This window comes from Ovis aries, chromosome 20 (assembly GCF_016772045.2).
Source record: "Ovis aries strain OAR_USU_Benz2616 breed Rambouillet chromosome 20, ARS-UI_Ramb_v3.0, whole genome shotgun sequence".
Classification (NCBI taxonomy): Eukaryota; Metazoa; Chordata; class Mammalia; order Artiodactyla; family Bovidae; genus Ovis; species Ovis aries.
The window spans coordinates 30,769,336-30,791,309 of NC_056073.1; the positions used below are offsets into that span (position 1 = coordinate 30,769,336).

The 21,974-nt window shown below is 40.3% G+C and overlaps 2 protein-coding genes across 2 annotated transcripts; both read right to left on the reverse strand.

Moving 5' to 3' along the window:
- Positions 1-7,918: 7,918 nt before the first annotated feature.
- On the reverse strand, positions 7,919-15,089 carry LOC101110974 (histone H2B type 1-M). The gene is made up of 2 exons (XM_004019076.6): positions 14,655-15,089; positions 7,919-8,064 (listed from the first exon to the last, which is right to left on the reverse strand). The coding sequence occupies exon 1, from the start codon at positions 15,042-15,044 to the stop codon at positions 14,664-14,666; it is 381 nt and encodes a 126-aa protein (XP_004019125.2). The 5' UTR covers positions 15,045-15,089; the 3' UTR covers positions 7,919-8,064; positions 14,655-14,663.
- Positions 15,090-15,156: 67 nt separating this feature from the next.
- H1-4 (H1.4 linker histone, cluster member) lies at positions 15,157-16,758 on the reverse strand. Its single transcript, XM_012101127.4, has one exon. The coding sequence runs from the start codon at positions 16,693-16,695 to the stop codon at positions 16,036-16,038; it is 660 nt and encodes a 219-aa protein (XP_011956517.2). The 5' UTR covers positions 16,696-16,758; the 3' UTR covers positions 15,157-16,035.
- Positions 16,759-21,974: the final 5,216 nt, after the last annotated feature.

The window sequence follows — 21,974 nt, forward strand, 5'->3', positions numbered from 1 at the left end:
TAAAATTAAAAAAACATAGAAATTCTAGACATCAAAAAGACCTATATTCCATAAAGATAAAATCTACTGACAAGATGAAACATTCGGGACCTCATATGTTCATGATTAAGGTAACAGCTGACAGAATTAGCAGGAGAAGTTCAAATTTAGAGCTGTTTGTCAAGTTTTCATTATATTAAGCTTATAAATTCTCATAGCTAGCAAACAAACAAACAAAAAATGTGTATGCTTATAGAAAATTTGGACAACACAATCAACGAACTTGATCTATCTGTGTGTGATTCCTGTATTTCACACATATAGAATGTCAAACTTTTAAAGCACACATTTAATAATCTCAAAAATTCAACACTGGCTTCACAAAATGTCACAGTGGATACAAAAGAATCAGTTTCATATATATGACACTTTTTAATCATAATCTAATTAAAGAGCAATAGAAAAGACTTTTTTTAGGATAACAAAAATAAAACAAACGATGTATGATTGGAAACTAAAAGCACACTTCTAAATACAATGAATTAGAATATTATATGGGAAACTATGAAATATTATAAGATAAATATAAATGGAAACAATACACATGAAAATTGTTGGATGTATCTAAAGGTGTGCTAAAAGGGACATAGTGTTAGTGTTAGTTGCTCAGTCGTGCCCGACTCTTTGCAACCCCTTGGACTGCAGCCCATCAGTTTCCTGTGTCCATGAGATTTTCCAGGCAAGGATACTGGAGTGGGTTGCCATACATAATATTAAAAGCATACTTTAAGGAACAAAAATCACTAAAGATATACAAAATAGGTGTTTAACAAGAACAACAAAAAGCTAGAAAAAGATCAAGAAAGTAAATCAAAATTAAGTTGAAAGAATTGGTCTTAAAATTCTTAGAATGTGTTGTACTGTGGTGAATTATGCTCTGTTTCAATTCCACATAGGCCATTGCTAATGTATAGAAAGGCCATATATTTTTACATGGTGCACATATTTACCAACCCTACTGAGTTCTTATTTGATTTCATTGTGTGTTTATATGTTCTTATGGATTTTCACGTTGACATATTATTTTAAGTATGTCAACCTTAAAAGTAAAAAAAAAATTTTTTTAATGGAGATAATCCATAGACAACAACCTTGTTCTTTGAAAAGTCTTACAACAAGAGACAAACATCTATAAAAATTAATGAGGTAAAAAATATTGTGTGTGTGAAAAAATTATACAAATAGAAAAAAAGACAGTTGCTACCAAAAGAGAGATATTAAGCTTAACAGAAAACAATAATTTTCAAGAAAAACTTAAGTAATGGGCTGAATAAACAAGTTATGATTATGGAAATAGGACAGGCAGTTAAAAAAATTTCTTGTACTCTTCAGTCTAAATGATACCACACTTGGCTGGGTTTTACAGGTACTAGTGAAATTTAAGTAATTGATAATCCCTATTTTGCAGATGTTTCAATAGGAAAATAGCTACCTTTTTTTTTTTTTTTTTTTTGGCAAATTGTTTACCCTTATCTAAATTGGACAGGAACAACACAGAATGAAATAGAGAAAGAGATGAGAAAAAATTACAGTCTCATTTTATGAAATTCCTTTTCTTTTTTTTAAAGCTATATTTAGGAAGCAAGCAAATGGAAACCAAGAGATAACATCATTATTTAAAAAACAATAGTATATTGAAGTGAAGTGAAGTGAAGTGAGGTCGCTCAGTCGTGCCCGACTCTTTGCGACCCATGGACAGTAGCCTGCACTAGGCTGCTCCGTCCATGGGATTTTTCTAGGCAAGAGTACTGGAGTGGGTTGCCATTTCCTTCTCCAAATAGTATAGTATGTTTGGTTTATTATAAGAATGGAAGAAAAGTTTAAAATTCAAAATCTCCCACGTAAGAAATTAATAGAGAAAAGCTGTTATCATTTGCATAGATACTAGGAAAGTATTTGTTAGATATCACATGCCTTCATTATCAATATTTTCAACGAGCTAGAAGGATAAGGAGTAGCGACTCACTTCATAAGAAGTAGCTACAGTGAGCACAATATTTAATAATGTAATTTTTGAAGGATTCCAAGATGGTAAAAAGACAAAAGCTTTGTGGTACTACTCTTATGCAACATAACACCGAGGGCCTGGCTAATATCATAAGTACAAGAAACAAGAAGGATAAGTATTCAACAAGAAAAGACGTTACCTTATTGTTTGAAAATAATATGTCATTGTAAAAATTAACAAGAATCTATAAACAATTAGATCTTCCTGAGCATAAGAGGGCTGCTGAACATATGAGTACCACATAAAAATTCATGGCCTTTCTGGATTTGAAATAGAAAATTCAGACATTATTTACAAGAGTATAATACATTCTAAGGATTCTAAATCCAAAAAAAAATGTTCCAGATCTGTATATATAAAACCGTGAAATCCTGAAATAAAAAACAAGATTCACTCAAATTGAGAGACAGATATATATTAGACTTCCTTCCTCAGTGATCAATGCAAAGAAATAGAAGAAAACAATAGAATGGGAAAGACTAGAGATTTCTTCAAGAAAATTAGAGATACCAAGGGATCATTTCATGTAAAGATGGGCACAATAAAGGTCAGAAATGGTATGGACCTAACAGAAGCAGAAGATATTAAGAAGAAGTGGCAAGAATACACAGAACTATACAAGAAAGATCTTCATGACCCAGATAACCACGATGGTGTGATTACTCACCTAGAGCCAGACATCCTGGAATGCGAAGTCAAGTGGGCCTTAGAAAGCATCACTACGAACAAAGCTAGTGAAGGTGATGCAACTCCAGTGGAGATATTTCAAATCCTAAAAGATGATGCTGTGAAAGTGCTGCACTCAGCCAGCAAATTTGGAAAATTCAGCAGTGGCCACAGGAATGGAAAAGGTCAGTAATACTAATCCCAAAGAAAGACAATGCTAAGCTATCTTCAAACAACCACAGAATTGCACTCATCTCACACACTAGTAAAGTAGTGCTCAAAATTCTCCAAGCCACGCTTCAGCTATATGTGAACTGTGAACTTCCAGATGTTCAAGCTGGATTTAGAAAAGGCAGAGAAACCAGAGATCAAATTGCTAACATCATCTGGATCATCAAAAATCCAAGAGAGTTCCAGAAAAACATCTACTTCTGCTTTATTAACTATGCCAAAGCCTTTGACTGTGTGGATCATATCAAACTCTGGAAAATTCTTAAAGAGATGGAAATGCCAGACCACCTGACCTGCTTCCTGAGAAATCTGTATGCAGGTCAAGAAGCAACAATTAGAACTGTACATGGAACAACAGACTGGTTCCAAATATTGAAAGGAGTATGTCAAGGCTGTATATTGTTACCCTGCTTATTTAACTTATATGCAGTGTACATCATGAGAAATGGTGGACAGGATGAAGCACAAAATGGAATCAAGATTGCTGGGAGACATATCAACAACCTCAGATATGCAGATAACACAACCCTTATGGCAGAAAGTGAAGAGGACCACCCTCATGGCATCTGGTCCCATCACTTCATGGCAAATAAATGGGGAAACAATGGAAACAGTGACAGACTTTAATTTTGGGAGCTCCAAAATAGTTGCAGATGGTGACTGCAGCCATGAAATTAAAAGACGCTTGCTCCTTGGAAGAAAAGTTATGACCAACCTAGACAGCATGTTAAAAAGCAGAGACATTACTTTGCCAACAAAGGTCCATCTGTCTAGTTACAGCTTTGGTTTTTCCAGGAGTCGTGTATGGATGTGAGAGTTGGACTACGAAGAAAGCTGAGCGCCTAAGAATTGATGCTTTTGAACTGTGGTGTTGGAGAAGACTCTTGAGAGTCCCTTGGACTGCCAGTCCATCCTAAAGGAGATCAGTCCTGAATATTCATTGGAAGGACTGATGCTGAAGCTGAAACACCAATACTTTGGCCACCTGATGGGAAGAACTTACTTATTGGCAAAGACCCTGATGCTGGGAATTATTGAAGGCAGGAGGAGAAGAGAATGTCAGAGGATGAGATGGTTGGATGGTATCACCGGCTCAATGGACATGAGTTTGAGCAAGGTCTGTGAGTTGGTGATGGACAGGGAGGCCTGGTGTGCTGCAGTCCATGGGGTCACAAAGAGTTGGACACGAATGAGTGACTGAACTGAACTGATACACTAGACTATGTTTAATTTTTTTATGACTCAATATGGTAAAATGTTCTTAATCTCCAAAATAACCTAAAAATTCAATGTTATGTGACAAAACTTCACTATGGTAAAGCACTGTAAAATTAACATTAAGTAGCAAAAATAGGATGATTCTCCAAAACAAAAACAGAGTGAAATGGAAGAAAAACAGTGGATTTTTATTTAGGACAGGCAACCTAAGGCTAGCTAGGGTTATCCTAGGCCTTGAGCTGTCAGAAACTACATTAATCATTTGTTTTAGTCTTTGTAGGCCAAGTCAAAAAGAAAGCTCAAGAGTAGCTGGGTTCAGTGCTAAGTCGATTCAGCTGTGTGTCTCTTTGACCCTATGGACTGTAGCCCGCCAGGCTTCTCTCTCCATGGGATTTTCCAGGCAAGAATACTGGAATGCATTGCCATTTCCTTCTCTAGGTAGCCTGGTTTGTTCGTTCTAAAGTGACAATATCTCATGCAATGGTTTAGAACGTGGTGATACAGAAGCTATGACTTCCGGCTTCCACTGCAGTTGGTGCCAGTTTAATCCCTGGTGGGGATGGGTTTCCATTTCCTTCTCCAGGCAGATTGGTTAGTTTGTTCTAAAGAGAGAGTGTCTCTATGCAATGGTTTAGAGCAAGGACTCTGGATCTAAACTTCTTAGGTCAGAATGCCTTTTGCCATTTATTAATAAGATGATATTGGATACATTATTTTAAGCTCTGAGCAACTCAATCAGTTCAGTTCAGTTGCTCAGTTGTGTCCGACTCTTTGCGGCCCCATGGACTACAGCATGTGAAGCCTCCCTGTCCGTCACCAACCTCCGGAGCTTATTTAAACTCATGTCCATTGAGTTGGTGATGCTATCCAACCAACTCATCCTCTGTCATCCCCTTCTCCTCCTGCCCTCAATCTTTCCCAGCATCAGTGTCTTTTCAAATGAGTCAGTTCTTCACATCAGGTGCCAATGTATTGGAGTTTCAGTTTCAGCATCAGTCCTTCCAATGAATATTCAGGACTGATCTCCTTTAGGATGGACTGGTTGGATCTCCTTGCAGTCCAAGGGACTCTCAAGAGTCTTCTCCAACACCACAGTTCAAAAGCATCAATTCTTAGGCGCTCAGCTTTCTTCGTAGTTCAACTCTCACATCCATACACGACTCCTGGAAAAACCAAAGCTTTGACTAGACAGATGGACCTTTGTTGGCAAAGTAATGTCTCTGCTTCTTAACATGCTGTCTAGGTTGGTCATAACTTTTCTTCCAAGGAGCAAGCGTCTTTTAATTTCATGGCTGCAGTCACCATTTGCAGCGATTTTGGAGCTCCCCAAAATAAAGTCTGTCACTGTTTCCACTATTTCCCCATGTATATGCCATGAAGGATGGGACCAGATGTCATGATCTTGGTTTTCTGAATGTTAAGCTTTAAGCCAACTTTCCTCTTTCACTTTCACCGAGTGAAACAACTCTCCTCTTTCACTTTCATCAAGAGGCTCTTTAGTTCTTCTTAGCTTTATGCCATAAGTGTGGTGTCATCTGCATTTCTGAGGTTATTGATATTTCTGCTGGCAATCAATACATATGGCTAAAATAGTGATAATATTAGTTCACAGGTGTGTTAAGAAGATTAAAGGTGTTAACATCTGGAAAGCACTAGGAAATGTGTACACCCCCCCCCAAAAAAAAAACAATTAATAAAAAGTAAATAAAGTAACTGGAGATGGTTGGGTGCACCCAAGGTTGCACTGCGTTTTGCGGGCCCCACTCTCTTTTACCTCTCTTTTTCCTGGGCCCTCTCCTCCAAAAAACCAACAAAAACAGTAACATTATTAAAATTACATAAAGTATTAGAACCTTTAGTAGAACGGTTTCTTCGTTCTAGTTATATGGTATATTAGAACGTTTTCGTCGACCTAAGAGTTCATTTTTAATTCTGATTTTAGAAGAAATTAAAATACATTCGTGAGCCTCTAAAAACACTGTGGGCTGTATGCTCCATGTCTACTCTAGCCTAATGGATGTAGGTCCTTCATGCATCTGAAGATGAAACTTAAAATACATAGTTATTCAAGTAGGAAATAATAATAATCCACACATACATACACATACACCCACTTAATCCTCAAAGTGCCCTAGAAATATGAGAGCGAATAAACGGGTGTCGCAAGGAAAGGGTTTTGGGGGACTAGTTATGAGGGAAAGTGCCTCTTCAGATCAGGTTTTGAGAGGAGGAAAAAAAAAAATTAACAGAGGGTGATGTCTTGTTTCTCGGTCTTCAAACAACTCGGTTCTCCGCTTCAATAAGTGAAAGCCCCCTTAAACTGTTAGGGTCTTTCTCTGGCAGATGCGAGAGAGGCTGGGGGTCGGCTGCGCCTGCGCACCAGTAGCGGGTGGTCACGAGAATCCTCGCGGGGCGAGAGTGGTGGGCGGAAGCCTATAACTTACTGGCGACTTCGTAGGGGAGCCGAAGGTGATGTACGCGTAACGTGGGGCTCCAGGAAAAACAGCGGAGCGTGAGGTGGGTTGGGAAGACCCAGGGAGATGGTGTGGCTGGCCGTGGCTATAGGAGGTGGGGCAGACAGAGGTGAGGAATGGAAGGCCCACGCTATTTTCTATGCCACACCAGAAGCGGGTGCTAATTTTCAGGACTTGACACTTAGTTGAAATTCAAGGTGATTTTCCAGTTTTGTGTGACTGGGAGAAAGCAATGGCACCCCACTCCAGTACTCTTGCCTGGAGAATCCCATGGACGGAGGAGCCTGGTGGGCTGCAGTCCTTGGGGTCGCGAAGAGTCGGACACGACTGAGCGACTTCCCTTTTCACTTTTCACTTTCATGCATTGGAGAAGGAAATGGCAGCGCACTCCAGTGTTCTTGCCTGGAGAATCCCAGGGACGGGGGAGCCTGGTGGGCTGCCGTCTATGGGGTCGCACAGAGTCGGACGCGACTGAAGCGACTTAGCAGCAGCAGCAGTATCATCCCGGGTTGTGGGATGGTAAAGAATTCACCTGCAATGCAGGTAGACCCGGGTTAGATCCCTGGGTTGGGATCCCAGGAGAAACTGGATGGCTGCTGTTGGGGTTGCAGAGTCCGACACAACTGAGGGGAGTTTCCACTTTTTTTTTTTTTTCCCCTTTCAAGTGTGATCCCCGGATGCATTAGCATCACTTTGATAATTTAGAAATGCAAATTATTGGCCCCTAATCCAGATCTAGTCAATCTAATGAAACTGAGGTGGGGCCTAGCAATCTGTTAAAAGTCCTTCAAGTAGCCCACACTTAACTCTGAGAGTGCTTCAAAGTAATGTCTTCCTGTTAATTCAGGTGTTGAAGGTGACTTACCATTTGTCAGCTTAGATAAACTAAGTTGTTTACCTTCGAGATTGTTACCAAAGCCAAAACAGTTCTTAGGCCTTACCCACTCAAAACTTAATGGCAGAAAATAAACTGAAAAATGAATAAATTGTTTGTATAGAAAAGGGATATCTAAGAAGAAGGATTTGAATTAATAAAAGGTGAATTCCAGTTATCCACAGGTTTTATTAAATGTGGAATCTCACAGATGTTTTGCCATTCTCTCCTTTTGACTCCCCCCACCTAAGTGAGTAAATAACAACTTTCTAGTAATTAGGCCTATGATAGAAATAAATTCTATCTTCATGATTTAAATAAAATGAGAAAGCTAAAACACCTTGTTTAGGCTTTTCCACCCAGGTAATGATCTCCTTCCCCTTTGCAGGTACATCAATGTGCAATAAATCAGGATGGGTAGGATTTTATTGGGATATACACACTAATCAATTATTTCAGGCAGATCAGACATCATACTTTATAACTTCTATGGCCAGATTTTCATTTTCAGTTACTGTTTGCATTCATTTCTTCTCCATACTCTTATCTCACCCCTGATTGAAGAAACAAAAATAGTTTATATGTTAGGTGCCATTTTACCATCAGTATTAATATTTGCTATACAAAAAAGAGGGTTCTGTTTACATATGCTTCTATAATGTGCTATGAGGAATCTCTACTCCAATGTTACCTATACTTTATTAGCATTAATAGATAATAGTCATTATTAGCATTAATAGATAATGACTCAAAACATAGGGCTTCCCAGGTGGCTCTGCAGTAAACAATCTGCCTGTCAATGCAGGAGAAGCAGGAGATAAGTGTTTGATCCCTGGGTTGGGAAGATCTTCTGGAGGAGAAAATGGCAACCCACTCCATTATTCTTGCTGGAAGTGTTTGGAGAGCAGTTGGTATAAGTCAACTGCTTATAGTTGGGGAAGACTGCTGAAGTTGCTCATCTGAATAAACTACAAAAAATAGCATTCCATAAGACATAATTTCTGGATTCATAGTTGATTTAAACATGCAAAAGTATGTGACAGAACAGACATAAGAAGCAAATAGTTGTAGAACTCAAGTTATAGTCAAGTGATAGATGAAGTGAAGGGAAAGTCGCTCAGTTGTGTCCACCTCTTTGAGACTCCATTCTCTAGGCCAGAATACTGCAGTTGGTAGCCTTTCCCTTCTCCAGAGGATCCTTCCCAACCCAGGGATTGAATCCAGGTTTCTGGAATTGTGGGTGGATTCTTTACCAACTGAGCCACAAGGGAAGCCCAAGTATACAGGAGTGGGTAGCCTATCCCTTTCTCCAGGGGATCTTCCTGACCCAGGAATTGAACTGGTGTTTCCTGCATTGCAGGTGGTCTTTACCAACTGAGTTATCAATTCAAAACTGTAAAAATGTAATTTTTCTTGTGACTATGTGCAGAATTAGCCTTATTTGAAGAGATATGGCCTTTTGCCTTTGCTGAAATGTGATCTGTAGGCTTTTGGAATGTATTGCTTATGTCTGTGCTGGATAAAAGATAAGAATATCTTTGTGTACCACGAGGCCTTGAGCTACACTGGGTAGTCTAACAGAATACCCAGTGTGTTGGGTTCTTTGGGTCATGCCATATCTATACTAGATCCAGAGGGACTGGGTAAAGATCCAGTCTGGACACCAAGGCTTGACTGAGTTTCCCTAGTTAGCAATACATATTGTGTTTCACACATCATTGCAGGAAGGTATTGTTAACAGTTGGTGACTCCGCTGGAAGAGTACTATTGGAAGCTCTCAGTTTGGAACGCCCTTAGACTCTGATCCATGTGTCTCTTCCCTTTGCTGATTTTGCTTTGTGTCCTATATATAAAATTAACCCTAATTATATATGTAATATATATAATATAATATTATATATATAATGAACCCTAGTCTTGTTTATAATAACTTTCAGTGAGTTCTGTGAGTCATTCTAATAAACTATATCATCTGAGGGTAGTTTTGGTGAGAACTCTGAACCTTGCAGTTGGTGTCAGATGGACCATCCCTTAGCTTTGCCACTATATTACAGTGGTATTAATATTACTTACCACTAAAAAATTGGGATAGTCTTTTTTTGCCTTAATTTAATGAGTTTGGTAGTTCTCATGTGACTCTAAGTCTATTCGCCTGCAAATTTCCAAAGAGTGATAAACACTTGTTCAGGCTTTGGTAAAACATACAGGGATATGAAAGCAGTTAACTGTAAGCATTCTTGACAGTCTTACAAAACTGAGAACTCCTTTAAGTCAAGGACAACCTTATTTCTCTTTGTATCTCCAGTACCCATGTCAATGACTAGCCTAGAGACATTCAATGACTGTCTCTTAAATAAATTGATGTATAAATAAATAACTTGTACAATTTACTAGGGTATTTTGACATACATCAAGATCTCCTTATAAACCTTCATAACTTAATTCTTCTTTAGTTTCTTCTTTTACCGAGCTTCTGCTAACCCTTAGTTTGTTACCTTACATTTTTTAAACATTGTATTTTCTTTCAGTCAGTCATCAGTCTTCACTCCTGTATTTTAAATAAATTTTTAACTTCTTAAACTTATCAATTTTAAATTTCATTAATTTTTTTAGTGTTATTTTCTTCTCTTTTCAAATGCCAAAGTATTTCCTGGGATTATAATTATTTATTATATTTATTTTCTTTAATTTCTTTTGTTTCAAAAAGATCAAACCTATCATGCATTCCAAAACAATCGAGCATCAGAGGTTTGCTTTACTGGTTGCAGTTGAGGATTTCTCAGCTGAATTAATTCAATTCATTCAGTATTTTTTTTTAAGTATAGACTACTATCTGAGATAATGTTTTATTTAACATAAAAGGCTACTATTTTGTCCTTTACAACCTCAGAAAAAGGAACTGTCAGCATATCGTGGGAGTTTTATTGACTTTGTAGAAAGTGGTCTATTATAGTCTATGTTGCTGGAATTCCTAAAAATCTACCAAGTGGAAAGGTATTAAGTTAGGGTGATTTTAGAGTTTATTTCTTTGGCAGGAATGATGCTAAAGCTGAAACTCCAGTGCTTTGGCCACCTCATGCAAAGAGTTGACTCATTGGAAAAGACTGATGCTGGGAGGGATTGGGGGCAGGAGGAGAAGGGGACGACAGAGGATGAGATGGCTGGATGGCATCACTGACTCGATGGACGTTAGTCTGAGTGAACTCTGGGAGTTGGTGATGGACAGGGAGGCCTGGCGTGCTGCGATTCATGGGGTCACAAAGAGTCAGACACGACTGAGCAACTGAACTGAACTGACCTGAACTGAGAGCTTATTTCTATGTAATCTTTAAAGCACAGATACTTTTACATTCAAGATTTAAAGCATCATGTGGTGACACTAAAAAGAATCATGTGGTGGTTTTAAAATACATACACAAATTCTTTTAATATCCTTACCTCAAAAGATGGATCCTAATTCCCCTTCTAAATAAATGCCAAATTTAAGTGACTTGCTTCTAATGAATAGAAAGTAGCAGAAGTGTCAGTGTGTCAAAATTAGGTCACAGAGGCATTCCTGCTGTTCTCTGATTTCTCTTTCTATGGGATAACAGCTACTGTGCTTTGAAGCAGTCTCTTCCATCCTCTGGAGGAACTGAGTTCTTGCCAGCAGACACTTGTCTGGGGAATCCCCCAGCTACAGTCAAGCTTTCAGTTGACTGCAGCATTCACTTACTTCTTGACTTCAAACTCCCCAGAGACCCTGAGTCATAACTACCTGATTAAGTCATTTAAGTGAAGGACAGGAAAGCCTAGCATGCTGCAGTCCATGGGGTAGCAAAAAGTAGGACACAACTGAGTGAATGAACAACAACAAAGTCATTTCTGGATTCCTGATCTCAGAAGTTGAATGAGATAATAAATATTGATTGACTTAGGCTGCTCAGTTTGGAGATAATTTATTATACAGCAGTAAGTAATAAAAGAGAACCCCCACAATGAAGTTTATGAAGCTACCATCACTTTAAGGACAAAATCTGATGAAGGCAAACCCAAAAGAGAAAAATCATAGAATGATTTCATGTATGAATAGTAGAGGATTTTAAATATCCATGTAAAATATTAAAATTTATCCAGGCACTATTTAAGATAAAGATAAAACATGACCAAATAAGGGACTTCCCTGGTGGTCCAGTGGTTAAGAGTCTGCTTGCCACTGTGAGCAAGGTGGGTTGCATCCCTGGTCCAGGAAGATACCACATGCCGAGATACAACTAAGCCCATGTGCCGCGACTACTGAAGCTCGTGAGCCTAGACCCTATACTCTGCAACAACAGAAGCCACTGCGATGAGAAGCCAACCTGCCACAATGAAGAATGGCCTCCACTTGCTGCAACTAGAGAAAGCCTTTGAGCAGCAATAAAGACCCAGCACAGCCAAAAGAAAAAAAGAAAAATGACCAAATAAGATTTGGGCTAGAACTAGAAATATGGATTAACATTAGAATATCTATGTGTACTTCATTGCAACAGCTTTAAGGAGAAAAAGCACATTATTTCATCAGATGCCAAAAATCCATAAATCACTCCTAATAACTCATAATAGAATTAAAAGGAAATTACATCGATACGATAAAGACTACTCACACACACATGCATATGTATTATTATAAATCACAAACTACCAAAGCTAGTTCCATGAAAAGGAGGAAGAAATGGTGACATCTGTTAGCATGTCTAACATGGGATAGTTTGTGATTTTAGCTAACACAATAATTTGATAAAAGATAAAGAGAAATTGTTATTGGAAAGGATATCAAACTTTTTTTTTCTGTGCTAATGATAGTATTATATGAAATGAAAGTCAAGATAATCCATTAGATATTAACATTAACAGAAGTTAGTAATTAGCAAGATACAAAATGCATGTAAATAATCACTCCCCTCCACCCCATGTTAGAATTTCAAACAGTGCTTTTTGATCTGATGCCATATGTCCACCCAGAAAATCAGCATTAAATTTGTAAGAATGTATAGGGTTTAGTTCAGTGTCACACAGTAACCCTTATTTGTAATATCATTTCACTACATTTTATGAGTAATCCATCAATTCTAAAAAATTACGGCCCTGATCATTTAAATCATTTAAATCTCACATCTGCATCATTTTCTGTTTGTCCTGCCACTATGGTTGGATGCATGCCACACAATTTTATTACCCATTCCAGATCTCCTAAACTCATTTTTACATCCCTCTCTCTGCATTTTGGATAATTCCTTGAGATCTGGTTTGCTATTCATGAAAATTCTTCAATTGGGTCTAATTTACTATTAAGCTCATCCAGTAAGCTTTTAATTCTGATCTCTATATAGAAAACAAATAGTTCTAGAAATATTTGTTTTCTTCAAAACCATGTGATCGTTTTTTTGTATTCTCTTCCTATCCTTGTATTCTCTATCCTTCCCATAGTTCAGGTTTTGTTTGGAAATATATTAGTCACTTGAAGTTTGTATCTGTTAATGTGTGCTTTGGTTTCCATTGTCTGTTGTTCTTGGTCATGGCGTCTTTGGCTAATTTTGGTTGTGAAGCTGCTCTTTCATTTTCTTGGCTATATATCTGTGGGATTTATTAAGGCCTAAAATGAAGCTTACCCTTTCAGAGAGGATTTGTATTTGCTTTTACCAGGTGCCCAAGGAGCACCAAAACAGTTTGGGATATTTCTAAATTAAATTCTCAGCCTAGGTGTTTTGAATCCCTATTTTATTATATTCACGCTGAAACAAAAAAAGTGTGAAGCCTGGCTTGTATTCCAGATTCTCAGCAGTGGAGTTTACTTGCTCAGCACCAAGTTTCAGGACATTCTTTGCCCTCCATTATCTACTGTGAATGAATGTGTGTATTTATCTCTAGTTCCTTTTGGTCTGGTGTCTCAGCTTCACTGGGAAAGTTCTTATGCTCCCCACCATGGCCAGACTTCATATAACAGCCTAAAAAACAAAGCTCAGATTTGGGTAAAAATCAGCAGAGGTGCTTAGGGTTTCACATGGGCCAAGGCCCTCGGACTGAGTGTTCCTTACTTTCATACTGGGTCTTCATTGCTTCATCCTCAGCCCATGCTCATCTACCTGGCAATTTTCTTGGTTACCTCTACTGATTCCTTTCCTCCCGGCCACTCCCTCCTAGCGCGCCGCCCCGCGCCGCACCCCCCCCCCCCCCCCGCCCCCGTCCCAGCCTCTTCAGATTTATCTTCTTGACAAAATGTTATTTCCCACTAGGGAAAGCGCTTATTTCTATCCTACCTAGTACACATTCTACCAGGAAGGGTTTTCCTTTCCTTTCTACTTCCTCCCTGCCCTTGATACTTGGGGACACCCGGGAAAGCAGGAGTGCTCAAAATGGGGCCTGAGCGGAGTAGACAGACTCCTTTACCGATGGAGAGAATGATAACCGGACATCTGAGACCCAGAATACTTTAAAGCTGAATGCTGCCCCCAGAGGACTACAAATTAAATAGGACTTTCTGGGAAAGAAATTATAGCAGCTGACAGGATTTGAAGGCTTCGTTTTGCTTTTCTTTTCCGCCTTTAGGATACAGCGTAGGCTCCTCCTCACCGCAGAAACTGCACCAATTCCAAAGCAAGGAAACCAGAAAAAACCTCTGTAACATTTTTGTGAAAATTCAGTTTTCAGCATTCCCCCACCCCCGGAAATACATGTATCTGTGGTTTAAAAATGCAGAAAAAAGAAAAATGTAAAAGCTCTGAGCAGAATGAACTTGGTAAGAGCACGCTCTTTCGTATTCTGGGTGAGGGTTCATCGCCAAAGTCCGGGTCACCGTCAGGATCAACTTGAAGACCAAAGTACGGAAAAGAAAGCTGTACCTTAAAGGGCATTTTCAGGGCAAATTGATAAATGGTTTCGTGGTATCATGGTTCTATGTAACTACTTACCTGTAGTGGGCATGCAATGAGTAGTAGCACGTATTGTCTAGCTTGCCCATAGTAATTCTTACGCAGATGCAATAGAACCGTAAAGAATGCTAGTGAAGATTTAAATTTGGTAGAAATAGGAATATAGCCTTTGTAATGAAAGGATTACAACTCATTTGCTGAAAACATGCGTGGCTCTTAAAAGAGCCTTTGGGGTTAGGTGTAAAGACGCTTACTTGGCATGTTTACTTGGAGCTGGTGTACTTGGTGACGGCCTTGGTGCCCTCGGACACGGCGTGTTTGGCCAACTCCCCGGGCAACAGCAGGCGTACGGCCGTCTGGATCTCCCTGGATGTGATAGTCGAGCGCTTGTTGTAATGCGCCAGACGCGACGCCTCACCCGCGATGCGCTCAAAGATGTCGTTGACAAATGAATTCATGATGCCCATGGCCTTGGACGAGATGCCAGTGTCCGGGTGGACCTGCTTCAGCACCTTGTACACGTACACGGAGTAGCTCTCCTTGCGGCTGCGCTTGCGCTTCTTGCCATCCTTCTTCTGCGCCTTGCTCACTGCCTTCTTCGAGCCTTTCTTTGGGGCAGGAGCTGACTTGGTGGGTTCAGGCATCTTACCGATATAAACTGGAATAGTTACAGTAACAGCTGGGAAAATAGTTGCCTCGAGTGAGGCCACATTTATTTATAGACGCGGTATTCAAATGAGGTTCGTAAGATCTCGCTCAGGATTGGATTAATTTTATTGTGGCGTCATAAACACGAATGTAAATGAGTCTAACAGGTCTACCTTTTCATTGGCTGCTTTGTTACTTTGCTTTGACCCAATCACAGAGCCTAGACTAGACTTACCCATAGCTAGTATAAATAGCCTCTTCAGAAGCCTGTATTGTGTATTTCACAGCAAGCAGATGCAAGTAGTTGGGAACATGCTAGTTTTAGGTTTGTAACTAAAGGCAACTTCTCTGTTCCTTTGTGTAACGCTGATTCTGGCTCGGGCCCGCACCTAGTGGCCATCTTAATGTCCTCGGGGCTGGTGGGCAAGCTCGATAAAAACAGTATCCTGCGCCTCGGGGCAGGTAACTAATGGACAGCTAACTACCCATCGTAGCCACCACCATGTGGACTGGGTCACCCTGTAATAAAATTCACAACCCGTTTTCTTCGTCCTCTACCAGAAGAATTATTGCAACCCATTCAATGACTAACCATCTCTTGTAAAACCCTATAGAACATAGCGCCTGTTAAATACGGAGAATTACTTTCTCCCCAAACTCGGGCTCTATTTTACCGTGCCGTTTGAGGCAGCGTTGGGAATTTGCGTCAAACCAGCCCACTGTTCTGTGAGCCTTGTACATGCTCAACTAGTTAGGCGCAAACCGATTACCCGTGCAATTCCAGGGTTCGCTAGCACTCTCACGTTTTACGGAACTCTGCTAAGAACCACCTCCCACCCCCGCGAGGCCCGCCCTCCACTTGCTGCCTCTTCCGCCCGACCACGCCCCCTTAAGTGTGCAACAGCTCTTTTCCCGAGATCTTTGGGTGGCTCTGAAAAGAGCCTTTGGGTTGTGTCGAGCTTCGAAGCCGGAGGCCAAAGGAACTTCCTATTTCTTCTTGGCCGCCGCCTTCTTTGGCTTGGCTGCCTTGGGCTTGGCGGTCTTTGGTTTAGCCGCCTTGGGTTTCACCGCTTTGGCCTTCGCTGGACTCTTGGGCGCCTTCTTCGGCTTGGCTGCTTTCGCTTTTTTCGGACTCTTTGCCTTTTTGGCTCCTGCAGCCGCAGCAGGCTTCTTCGCCTTCTTTGGGGTCTTCTTGGCGCTCTTCTTGGGGGTTGCCGCCCCAGTGGCCTTCTTCGGCTTCTTTGCTGCTCCTGCGGGCTTCTTGGGCTTGGCCGCACCCGCCTTCTTGGCTTTGGGCTTGGCTTCTCCAGTGGCCGCTTTCTTGTTGAGCTTGAAAGAGCCGGAAGCCCCGGTGCCCTTGGTCTGCACTAGAGTGCCCTTGCTCACCAAGCTCTTGAGACCCAGCTTGATGCGGCTGTTGTTCTTCTCTACATCGTAGCCAGCGGCCGCCAGTGCCTTTTTGAGCGCAGCCAGAGACACGCCGCTGCGCTCCTTGGAGGCGGCGACAGCCTTGGTGATGAGCTCGGACACCGGGGGACCAGACGCCTTGCGCTTCGCGGCACCTGCGGCCTTGCGGGCCTTCTTTTTCACAGGCGTCTTCTCGGCGGGGGCCGGAGCAGCGGGCGCGGCGGGCGCAGTCTCGGACATGTTCTAGGCGGGCGTGGGTAGAGCAATTCGAGCCGGAAGCAGAGGTACTGGCCGGGACTCGGGCCGCGCCGCTGCGCCCGCCCGTTTATATAGGGCGGAGCTGCGCCGTGATTGGTGCGCTGTCCAGCCCGCCTCGCTGGCAGCCGCAGAGTGTCCTCTCGGATCCCGAGTTGTGTTTGTTACACCTCAAAAAATGCCAAAAATATCAAAATTCTGTGCATCGAATTGCCCGATTTTTCTCAGAAAGTGATCCCCGAAGCCTCAGGCTTCACGTAGGTCTCAAATTATGAGTAAAGCACAAAACCTTATGCCAAAAACCTGCAATATTTCCCGCCGTGCTCGTCAAATTTCGACTCAGAGAAACAAAACTTTCTATTTTCTTAGTAAATTATACACCGATCTTTAACTGTGGAGTTTTCTGACCTCTCAAATATGATTCTCCAAGTGCTTAGGTTCTTATGTGTCCAAAAACCATGTCACTGGCATTAAGATTTTTATTATAAATCTGCGCTTAAGTGAGGGAAGTAACACAGGCTCCTCGGAGAGTCCTGCCTATTGAGCCGAGGGCATTTGAGTTCATCAAACTGGTTTAGTTTAATGCTAAACAAATTATTGCACATGTGACGTTAAAATTTGGACCCCTGGGACATCAACCTATGCAGCCATGGTTTTATTTGTGTCTGCCGCGTCTGGATTTTTAAATAATTCCTTAGGATAATTCTCTTCCTTTCTGCTCCCAAGGGTTGGGGGCGGGGCTGTTGCTTCTCTTCCTCCGGACAACTGCTCCAGGACTTTAGATACCTTGAATTCAGGATATTTGTGAAGGAAAGGGAATCCAAAACATACTCAGGGTACACAGATGGAAAAGGATTAATTTTCAAATAACACACAGATGTCGTCCATAAAGTCACTGGAAGTGGCAGTGCACTTGGACGATATGTCTGCAGTCCTGCTGGATTATTTTGGCATGTGCTTCAGAATCAAATAGTAATATACTTTTAGGATTGAAATTCAGGCATTGATCATAAGGGGAACTAAATGGAAAGTATAGATTGTAACATATCTATTACCATTACTAGAGAAACTCAGATCCTGTGGTCACTGTGTAACTGATGAGTGACTAGTCCACACACCAAATATGGCTTCAGTCATGAAGATTAAGGCCCTTCTGCTTCACAGCGCTCCATAAAAAAGAAAGTAAGTTACATATAGGATTGAATGGTGTTGGAGGAGGGCATGCAACCCATTCTAGCATCTTTGCCTGGAGAATCTCATGGACAAAGAAGCCTGGCAGGCTACCGTCCATAGGGTTGCACAGAGTTGGACATGACTGAAGCGACTGATCATGTAAGCAGAATTGAATGACAAGTTCAGATTTCCAGCTCAGACACAGAGCTTTGAGGAATCATCCAAGGTAAGTCTTTGTCCTCTTTGCAAGACATTCTTTGCAAGGTCTTCAAAAAAGTGGTTTTATTGAGGTAGCACATGTTGGCAATCCCTAAAGCAGTACATGTTGGCAATGAAAAACTCAACTAAAGGAATTATTCCTGGAAAATGGTCTGCCTGGAATTGTCTTCAAAATCTGCAGGTCATGTACTTGAAAGACATGAAATTTTGTCCAGTGCTATATAAGGTGATATGATACAATTCTGTGGTTGTGGCTGGTTGTAACATAGCACTAGACATCAAATTAATTTTTAGTTCCATTGCCCCCAATTTCCTCCACACACAACAGATTCTACCACTGTAATAAGAGGATACAGATATTTGATACAACATTAATGAAATATCTCAAAACAGTCTAGTTTAATTTTTAATGCTGAATCTGATATAAAAGACATATAAATTATCGATATTTTGAATGACTTACCGTATAAAAATTTTCAATGTAATTGGTGCATGCTAGTGAAAAATAAATTTATAATTTCTTATATATTAAAATAAAATGGAATGAATAAGGTTCTGAAATAGATCAATTGATGGTTACTACAGAAACTGATTCTATGGACATTTTATCTCAGAACAGTGGGGTTCTACTCATTTTCAATGACAAACAAAAACACTCCCCTAAATAGTTGAAATCAGCAAAAGCGACTAAAATTAAAATTCTCTCAAATGCCTCACTTTATTATATGTATCCCTAACTAAATCAGACTTTGAGGCACTTAAATCCTTCATATTCTGTGATCTTTTAAGTCACCTGTGCTCATGTCCTGTGGTGCAGTTTGTTTTCTAAAAAACATAAAACTATTTGACAGAGTTAAGGAAGACATCAAGGATCTGCCACTATCACATCCAACGTTTATTTGAAATAAAAGTAACACCAAAATGTTCCATTTTCCAATTGATCTATCAGTTAAATCAGAATTACATAGGGTGTTGGTATAAGTGTGTGTGTGTGTGTGTGTGTGTGTGTGTGTGTGTTGTAAATGTGTTTTAAATATAGATTCCAGAGTCTTGCCCCAGATAATTCTGGATTCTCCTGAGAAGACTCCTGTTAAGAAGTTCATCCAGTATTCCAGCTTACAGCTATCTGACTTCAAAGCATTTGCTCTCAACACATGTGTTTTTCAGGCTACAGGTCTGAATAATCATTAAAGGTTATGAAATCAAGTTATCAAGTTTGTAGCTCAAGGTCAAATGTTTCCCTTTTAATGAGCTAGAATAGAATACAAAATATAAGAGCCCAGTACATGTAGTTTCACTTGTCTACACAGCTGTTTTTTTTTTTTTTTCCCCCTGCACTTCCAGGCATGCAGGTTTTTATCTTCCTGACCAAGGATCAAACCATCACCCCTGCAGGGGAAGCACAGAGTCTTAACCACTGGACTACCAATGAAGTGCCATCTACACAGCTTTTTGACTGTGTGCTGGGTGCCCCCATGTAAAATGTATTTTCTACAGTACAAGTTCATATGGTTGGATTTGAAGAAGTCTTCCTGAAGCAATTTCTTAAAACTTTATAGTGATTAAATATTCTCAAGTGTACTAATCTCTGACGAACTAAAAAAAGTAACTTTCTATTATTGGCTTTTTAAAGTCTAAGAAACCCAGAGTCATAAAAAATGGGAGCACTCTACACATTTCCATTTTGAACAAGACAGTGTGCTAAGAGGAACTTTGTGATTTGTAGAAAAGCTGAAAGGAAAGGGAGGCTTATACTTGGTTCCTTTACTCCAAAATTCTGGGCTCTAATCAAACGCTTGAATCTGGACTTTTCTACATCAGTAGTTTACCATGATTGTATTATTGAAGACAGGGTTTGTGGAAGAAGTGCTTTTTTTGGATGAACAAATTTTCCCTTCTCCAGCTTCCTCATAGGAGTGTTGTTGTATGAGCACAACCAAGATAACAGTGTGAAGACCACCTGTAAATCACTGTCTGATGGAGAAGACTCCCCTTTGTGGACTCTTGCCTCTTGAGAAATCTGTATGCAGGTCAGGAAGCAACAGTTAGAACTGGACATGGAACAACAGACTTGTTCCAAATAGGAAAAGGAGTACGTCAAGGCTGTATATTGTCACCCTGCTTATTTAACTTCTATGCAGAGTACATCATGAGAAATGCTGGACTGGAAGAAACACAAGCTGGAATCAAGATTGCTGGGGGAAATATCAGTAACCTCAGATATGGAGATGACACCACCCTTATGGCAGAAAGTGAAGAGGAACTAAAAAGCCTCTTGATGAAAGTGCAAGAGGAGAGTGAAAAAGTTGGCTTAAAGCTCAACATTCAGAAAACGAAGATCATGGCATCCGGTCCCATCACTTCATGGGAAATAGATGGGGAAACAGTGGAAACAGTGTCAGACTTTTGGGGGGGGGAGCTTCAAAATCACTGCAGATGGTGACTGCAGCCATGAAATTAAAAGATGCTTACTCCTTGGAAGAAAAGTTATGACTAACCTAGACAGCATATTCAAAAGCAGAGACATTACTTTGCCAACTAAGGTCCGTCTAGTCAAGGCTATGGTTTTTCCTGTGGTCATGTATGGATGTGAGAGTTGGACTGTGAAGAAGGCTGAGCAGCGAAGAATTGATGCTTTTGAACTGTGGTGTTGGAGAAGACTCTTGAGAGTTCCTTGGACTGCAAGGAGATCCAACCAGTCCATTCTGAAGGAGATCATCCCTGGGATTTCTTTGGAAGGAAGGATGCTAAAGCTGAAACTCCAGTACTTTGTCCACCTCATGCGAAGAGTTGACTCATTGGAAAAGACTCTGATGCTGGGAGGGGTTGGGGGCAGGAGGAGAAGGGGACGACAGAGGATGAGATGGCTGGATGGCATCACTGACTCGATGGATGTGAGTCTGAGTGAACTCCGGGAGTTGGTGATGGACAGGGAGGCCTGGTGTGCTGTGATTCATGCGGTCACAAAGAGTCGGACACGACTGAGCGACTGAACTGAACTGAACTGAAGAGTCACATTATCTTGGCTTTTGCTACAGAGCTTTTCTGGAAAACTTTTCTTAAAGTAGGATATATATTATAAATTGTTATTCTTTTTATTTAATTCAACAAAATATTGGGAGAGGGCATACCCAAGTTTGCAGCATTGTTTGGAACTGTAAAATATTGGAGTTAATGTTAATATTCACATAAAAATGTGAATAAATTAGGACACATATGCACAGTTGGGTAATATGCACCTACAAAAATGAATAAGGACAATCTCTGTGAGCCATTAAGGAATGAATTCCAGGATAGATGGTTAAGTGAAAAGTCAAATGCAAGAGTATCCATAGTATGATTCCCTCTGTAAAGGAATGATGAAGGCACAAGAAAATACATTTTTTTGTTCGTTTTTGTGCAAAAGATATACAGGAAGAAAAAACAAAAAATGAAAGAGAATTGTTATCTCTGGGAGTGGGGATTAGAAGGGAATGGGAAAAAGGGAGGAATGGGAGCAGAGTCATAGTGATGAAGAGTCAGTGACAGTTTTCTGACTATGTCTTTTTGTATAACAGTGAGTCTTACAACAATAGTAATATTTCATATACCAGCAAAACAATCACATTATTAAAAGTAATAGGAATGGGGGAACTCAGAATGGAATATAAGCACTAACAAATGAACCAAAATGTATTAATAACACTAAAGGGATTTGGAAGGATTAAAATTAACTTAAGTAACTGTAGAAAACAGAATCTTGATTGGATACTACAAGGATAAGACAAAAGTAGGTAGATATAAAGGTTGCAATGCAATAGTGTTAGCACAAAGATAGGGATTAGCAATTCTGAAATTACTATGTGTCAACTAGAATTGAATAAAGAAGTAAA

What these genes read in the sequence shown, in the direction of transcription:
- LOC101110974 (XM_004019076.6), bottom strand. Translation starts at nt 15,044, where the DNA reads ATGCCTGAACCCACCAAGTCAGCTCCTGCCCCAAAGAAAGGCTCGAAG.
- H1-4 (XM_012101127.4), bottom strand. Translation starts at nt 16,695, where the DNA reads ATGTCCGAGACTGCGCCCGCCGCGCCCGCTGCTCCGGCCCCCGCCGAG.